Raw genomic sequence first — 7,708 nt, 5'->3', positions numbered from 1 at the left:
AATTGCCAAGGTTTACTTTTAGAAATATCAGTACAATGTACTCCCAATCAAAGAAAAACTTGTAGTATCCCGATGGAGTCAACATTTACCTTCATTGAACTGGAATCCAGAGCAGAAAAAAACAGGATTTTTTTTTTCCCAAAGTGATTTTGGTATTAAAATGTGCAAAAAGCATGTCCTATCATTTGCACTAATTAACTCACAATGTTTGATATAAAATAGCAAACTTCAGATAAAGAGTGGGCAGTTTGGTATGATCTGTTGTTTTAAGTGGGAGTCCAGTGTACAAGTACAGTACCTTTAAAATATACTTATATTTAAGGTTTCAAATTATTTTTAGAGAAATGATGCCAAACCAATTTTGATAAAATACAAGATTCAAATTTTGATGATTAAAAAATATAAGATTTTTTTTGTAAATATAACGGTGAATGTAAAGAAACACTTAATCTTTCTCTGTTGGTTTCTCAGTGGCTTCCCAGAGCTTCTGCTCCTCTCATAAGCTGACAGCACCAAACTCCAAAATCCTCATAGACAACAGGGCAGGAAAAGGGAAGTTGCTTAGGGGTCAACCATAAAGCTTCATATCGTTACATTAATCACTTGATTTCTGGGTTAGCCCCCCTCAGTACCAAGCACCCCTGAGCTTACTAACAACGATATCTTAGAAAGAAGGATGGCAGCATTGATGAAACTACAGACAAGATGCAAAAGGGCTGTCCTGTGGGAGGGGGCAGAAAACTAGAACACAGGGATGGAGAGAGCCAGAGTCCAGAGAAAGGCACAAGAAAAAATTCTAAAAATCCTGTGATAGCCGGACTCAATGAAGAATGGACTAATGCCAGTCAGCATCAAAAGACAGTACTGACAATGACCAAAGAACCCAAAGAAACCAAAAAAAAAAAAAAAAAAAAAAAAAGTTGAAGAAACCAAAAGTGTCACAGATCTGCACCCAAGATCACACCCAGGCACAAAATCTGGCCAACTGAAGGAAACCAGCAGCCGGGCACCAAACTGAACCAGACATGATTACCAAAGAGTATTAAGGGGGGGGGGGGTGCATGGAAAATCAGGGAAATGAACAATCAAAACTTTGATCCAGGAGGAAACCCTCAAAGGATCCATCCAATGAGGGAAACAACACCAGACAAACGATTAACTGACCCAGGAAACACCATCATTAACTTAAAAAAAAAAGCAGTTTAGAGATCCAACAGAGATTATGGGCCAATCTCTCACACCCATACTACTCTCAACTTGTTGCAAAACCAAAATTCTGGTCATAGCTCCCAGTAGGCCTGTGTAAGTCTCAAGAGGCCTTTAACCACCTGGGGCTAGAGTCACAAAGAAGTTACGCAAACACTTACGAACCTGTACATCTATTCTCAATCTTTGGCGGCTTTGTTTACAATTATTAAACAGTTAATGAGCTCCGAAGCACCAGGAGGCTGCTTATAACAATAACAACAGTTGATTGGCAAGTTTTTATGCTTGTAAACTGTTTAATAAAGGTAACCAAAACCATCAAAGATTGAGGAAAGATGTACACGTTCGTAAGTACTTGCATAACTGCTTCGTGAATCTGGCCCCTGATGTCTTAGTGGTACCATCACTTAAGCCCTGGAAAATTACTGAGGAACCAACCCAGAAACGTGCCTAATAATCATTTCTTACATTAGTTGAACTTCATATTAAAATATCATATATACATATAAAAAAAGAGCCCATACTTTGATATTAAATGTTTTGTGATGGAATTACAATACTGAGTACTTTACCTCAAGTATAATTTCTGTGATATACATCTTCATGTAAGTACATGAATCTCTAAATATGTGATTATTCTAATGCATACAGACTTGAGACATGCAAGTCAGGCTCAAATTGACAGGTATAACAAATTAAGATGGCTGTACAGTATTACAATTTAATAATAAAATAATGAAAAAATAGAATAAAAAAATACATATTAAATGATATATGACAACATTCTTATTCAGTACAAACACATTGAAACCAGCCCCTAGTACAAGATGCTACTCTCTCCTTAATAGTTACAGGTACTTGTAGGCTATTTTGTCAGCTTGGCTATGTGCACCGATGGATTTCAAGAGGTCGCAAACTTCTTTCAGAGCAGGAGAATGAGCAGCTGGGTCAAGCTTCTCAGAAAGCTTCATTAAGAAGTCTTCAAGACGCCCGAGGAAAGCATGAGTTCCTTCACTTTTTACCCAGGCTCGTGGCAGTGCATTAATTACCTGCAATGTTGCAAATTTAATTTTATTGCTGCATAAGGAAATTAGATGATCTAAAAACAGTATTACAAAGAACAAGAAATTTAGCTTAATTGAAGAAGATGAAGGAAGGTACCCCTGGGTCCTCAATGCCACACACACCTTATAATACAAATTATATGATGCAACATAATTAAAAATAAAAATTTCAATTATATCAAAATACAATAGAAACCATATGAAATATTCTTAAACATGCAAACCCATGCCTCAATTTCTCTGAGAAAAATGGAGGTGGGACAGTGGGCGTAGAGGATGGAATGGGAGGGTGTGGGGTAATCATGCACCAAGAGGTGGAATGGGAGTGTGTGGGGTGATCATGCACCAAGAGGTGGAATGGAAGGGTGTGGGGTGATCATGCACTGAGAGTTGGAATAGGGAAATGAGTGGTGGTAGGAGTCAAAGGGAGTGGGAGGGAATGTAGAGAAGGGCAGAGTTTGGGGGTAATTGGGAAGTAGGGATTGGGTAAGGGTTAATAAGGTAGTCATTGGGAACAGTTGGTGCAGTCGAGTTGGGTTATAGCCACAACTGGTGATAAAACTCTCTGGACTAGTCTAATTAAATTAAAAATAAAGCATCTGGAAATAACATACAAGTACTTACATTTCTACATTTATCAAGTGCATCGGATGGATTTATCTCGGCGGCTAAGTTGAGTGCTGGCAACAGGTACAGATTAAGTAGGGAACGAACAGCTAGATCATGAATGACTGAATCACTCAAGACCTTGTGCCACATTAATGTAGAGCTTAAAAGTTTCCAAGCCACCCAAAACTGACGCTGGAAGAACAGGCTCACGCCCGAGTTCTTATTGTCATATATACTGCAAAAGAGAACACACACATGTAAGGTATCAAAATCAGGGGTTTTAAAAAATATCAAACTTTAAATGAGGTGCTCTTCAATAACAAATATTTCCTAACTTTATTCATACCGGGTGTACACTAGGTGTTTACCTATCAGTGACTATGGGGGAGTGAGATCTAGCTCTTTATGCCCTGCCTCCTAGCCAAAATGCATTCTCTATCCACTTTGGCTATTCCCTAATCATCTTATACACTGTGACCATATCATATATTGTCCTTCTCTTTTCTAATTTCATTACATTTATTGTTCTTAGTTTGTCCTAACAGCTCATCTCTCTCTCATGTCTAGTACTTGTCCTGTGGAATGTTTTTTGACCTTAATTGTTTTTTGTTTTGGATTTGACGCTCAAGCAATATATTCTAGGAATTGCTTAACACAACTTGGTTAGGTCCTAGTTCACAAATGTCTAATGTCACAAGAACTTCCAGTAGTGGTCATACTTTACGCCAGACAAATCCCTCGACTTAAGCTTTCAGTCACCTTCTATGACATAAGAATGCACAGGGTTTATTGACTTAAGAACTAATCTCATGGCTTTACAGAAAACCTTAAGTCTACACAAAAATGATTACAACACTAATACATCAATGCATGACTGAAAAAATCTAAAACATACAGAAAAAGATAAAGCACTTACTTTTTAGGAAACATGGGGATGAAAATATCATTATCTATTGCGTCTCTAATCTTTGAGATGATGGCGTGAGTGAGATCCTTCAGAGGCTTGGAACTTGGCCCTAAGCTTGGGTATGCCTCAGCATAATGTCTCACCATATTGACTAGTCTCACTGTTTGTATATGAGACAGAGGATCCCACCAACATCCAATAATTTCTGGGGAGGAGAAAAATATTATTCATGGAGCCCCTCTGTTCTGGACTATGAAAGCACCACAATTATAGAAAAAATTAAAACATAGAATATCTTTTATTTTGCAACATACAAAACCAACTCATTGTATTCAGTTTGTAGTGATCTTGCATATTACAAACTGTAAAAAAAAAAAAAAAGAGGCTACTGTACTTAATTAACCCTTGGTGTGCCTTAAGTAGCTATAGCTGCTCAACAAAATATGGTTTAATTTAAATAGAAACAGCTATAGTAATTTTTATTTTTAGTTAACCATACAGCCATACTTATTCTAAAATAAAAATAGCTCCAAGTGATGACAAGTACTATCACAATTTTTGCGAACATACTGTATTGTATACAATGGATGGCCAAGGTTCTTTCTATGTATGACACACTGATGGTCAAATGCTCACCATACAGCACACATAATCAAACTCTATTTGACCTCTGCACCTTAGACCTTTAAGTGTATAAAAGGAATCAGCTATTGTTTGTAATATTAACATGTGTGTGGGAAGCTTTATTCACTTATCTTGATTAAAAGATAATCATTTAAAGAAAATTTGTGACCAATATATACAACAAAAGAACAGAAAAATGTGGGAAATTAATGATGAATCTCATGACAAATTTGTTATTGCTCAAACTTTAATTTTAATTAATGTATTTTCTCCGCAAAACATAATAGTTCTGAAGTTTGTTCAAGCAAAGATTATAAATTCACTGATACAATTATAGATATAGATATATATATATGCAGTCACAATTAAAAAACAACTAGAATCCAATTACTGTACCTTTCACATAAAAATTCATGAACTTAACAAGCACGGCACATTATTTGTACACATCTACCATAATTCATTATTACTAAACTTGGCTACAAAGAATACTGCAAAATACTTATATCTGTTATAATTTAAATCTCTTTGGTTATGAAATTTAAATTTAAATTTATGAAAAACATTTATATCTGACAAATGCTCAAAAAGCTCTCTTACCTTTTAATTTTATCAAAACAATTTTTTCCACAAGATGTGACATTAACTTGCGATCTGGATCTTCTCTTAAACGTGAAGGATCATCATCTGTATTATCACTAGTGCCGTACAGGAGGAGGAGGTTAAACCATTTCATCCTCTCAACTTCAATTCCATCACTGTCTCTCATCAGCGGATTCCAAAGTAACATCTGAAGTCTGTGGGAAGGACAAAGAAGCAGTATAAACTATATGTTACTGACTGCTAAATACTTGGCTGCCATTGGGACGTACTGGGTAGTGAATCTCTCTCTTTTCTCATTGTCTTGCCCATTTGATTCACTTTCAATTTTTTACATAGAAGGTAAATTGAGCGAATGCATTAAGTCAGCTTGCCGTATGAGATCATGTAACACACCAACCATGTACGCAACAGCCAAACCAGAATCAATTCGTCAAGTGTATCACTTGTTGCAGAAGCTTGAAAGATCTAGAGTTGGTTAGTAAATGAAGTATGAAGAAAATATTGGCACTGTATTTGATGTATTCTGCCCTGTTCTAAATAGAGGTAAAGATAGGTATAAACATAAGCACAATTATCTCTACGAGAAACGCATCGCTGCCCACCGAGTACGAGTGTGTGTCTAAATAAAATGTCAACTATGTGTTAGGCAAGTATACATGCATAAAAATTGCATAAGGCATCGAAAAAGCTTGTCTAAAATATTGGAAATTGCAAGCATAAAGAAGAATTAATACTGTATGAGAAAATTTCTTCTTGTTCCATGGTTTCACATACAGTACTGCTTTTTTCCCATGGCCATAACTTAACATTATCCAATAATTTACTTTTCCATATTATTAATCTGTGATACATCTATCCTATTTTTTACCTATATATGCTGATTATCTTGCTTTATCAACTGCTGCAATTTGTATATGTATACTTTTTTATATGCTAAGCACACTTGTACCAACAATTACAGAACATACTTTGTAAGCCAAAGACCTGTTTTTGACAATAAAATTAAAAAGTGCATGATCACAAAATAATTGTGCACTGCTGTGTATATAAAGTAACAGAGAAGGAAAAATATTAGAGCATAATAATGTTCATAAGGCTTAAATAAATGGCAAGTGTAATTGTGTACACTAATAGCCTAATGATCATGCTGGTTAGTGAAGATTACACAAAAGGCAAATGAATAACTTTCTTTCTGAAATGTGTAAATAACAGGTCATTTCTCTGTTACTGACCTTATATAAGGAGAGAATATTTTGGGCAAATTATAGGATACATAGGCATCTGAATATGTGGGGCCCTCCTTACTGCGCCAATCCTCAAATCTTGCCATGATGCGCTTTAACTGAGAGAAGTCGTCTTCTACATCTTCAAATATTTTTCGTGCTTCAGAAGCAATGTGCTCTGTGGTAAATAGTATTAGATTTATGTAATAAACAGAATAAGTTACAAAGTTCTAATGAGGACCACTTCAAGCAATGCAACCATTACAAAAATGGTCTATCCTACTTCTAGCAAACATACATCTCTGATGACAGAAAGGCTTCCAGGTAGCCCTGTTTAAACGTAACTCCTTTGGCCAATTCTATTCTCAGATGCTCCCCAGGGGACCATTCAAATATGTATACTCGCACATGTTTTTCTTAATTGATTATTTCCAAGAATCTGGACTTTAGATTTGTTTCAATCCATGTCCAAGATTCCCTCCAATAGTCAACAAATTCATCTGGGATAACATTTATCCCACTCATAATCCTTTCTTCACATTCAGGGGGTAACATCTCTCACTCACAGACCAATCCTCACATCAAAGGGGTAACATCTCCCACTCACAGACCAATCTTCACATCCAGGGGGTAACATCTCATAACATATAACAGGCATAACATCTCCCACTCACAGACCAATCTGACAGAGGTAGAGACCAGGGAGTAACCGAGACCCAACCAGAAAGACGCGTTTCAAGTCATTCAATGCTGGTTTTCTGGAAGGGCCGAATAGTGGATACCTGAAGCTAACCATGAAGAAGAAGGAAAGACCTACCAGGGAGGAGGAGCAAAGACCAAAATAACAAAGAACAACCAGAACAGGAAACCCGACCATGATAAATACAAGCCTGACGGGGTCCAGGATAACTGACCAGGTAACAAGCTGCCAGGACACTGATAGACCTCCAAAAGCCCAAGCCCGAGTATCAGTCCATGACGTTTGAAAAAAATCACGGGCAGATCATCAAATGTCCAAACATCATGGGCCTGAGGGTAGACCACAGGCTGGCTATACTGTACTTTATAACACAGCGGACAACCCAAGACAAGCCCTGGAATATTTAGTAACCAGGTTCCCTATCACTGCTGGGTGAACAGGTGTACAGTTAAGGATTGGCACCTAGTAACCAGGTTCCCTATCACTGCTGGGTGAACAGGTGTACAGTTAAGGATTGGCACCTACTCAATCCTCCCCAGATAGGATACCCGCTTGATGGGGTTCTGGGAGTTCTTCTACTCCCCAAGCCTGGCCTGAGGCCTGTCTTGATTTGAGTGTGTTTGGTTCACCAAGCTGTTGCTTAGAGGGACCTGCACATATCCACCACAGCCCAGTTGGTCTGGCACTTTTTGAAGAAAACTATCTAGTTTCCTCTTGAAGACGTCCCTAGGATACAAACCTAGGCCAAATATTTTGATTCTGTATAGTGATG

At 37.3% G+C, this 7,708-nt stretch overlaps 1 protein-coding gene across 1 annotated transcript in view; it reads right to left on the bottom strand.

Annotated features, from left to right (window-relative positions):
- Nucleotides 1-1,913: 1,913 nt before the first annotated feature.
- Nucleotides 1,914-7,708, bottom strand: part of LOC123768474 (PAX3- and PAX7-binding protein 1) — a 37,201-nt gene continuing 31,406 nt past the window's right edge. The window contains exons 11-15 of the mRNA XM_045759045.2: nucleotides 6,246-6,414; nucleotides 5,011-5,207; nucleotides 3,796-3,991; nucleotides 2,895-3,114; nucleotides 1,914-2,255 (exon numbers count right to left, since the gene is read on the bottom strand). Of these exons, the coding sequence (XP_045615001.1) occupies nucleotides 2,055-2,255; nucleotides 2,895-3,114; nucleotides 3,796-3,991; nucleotides 5,011-5,207; nucleotides 6,246-6,414 (983 nt within the window). The 3' untranslated portion in view covers nucleotides 1,914-2,054. The remainder of the gene's footprint in view (nucleotides 2,256-2,894; nucleotides 3,115-3,795; nucleotides 3,992-5,010; nucleotides 5,208-6,245; nucleotides 6,415-7,708) is intronic.

Source organism: Procambarus clarkii, chromosome 35, assembly GCF_040958095.1.
Source record: "Procambarus clarkii isolate CNS0578487 chromosome 35, FALCON_Pclarkii_2.0, whole genome shotgun sequence".
NCBI classification, from domain to species: Eukaryota; Metazoa; Arthropoda; class Malacostraca; order Decapoda; family Cambaridae; genus Procambarus; species Procambarus clarkii.
Note: the sequence above shows the minus strand (reverse complement) of the source record. Positions and strands in the feature narration are given on the sequence as shown.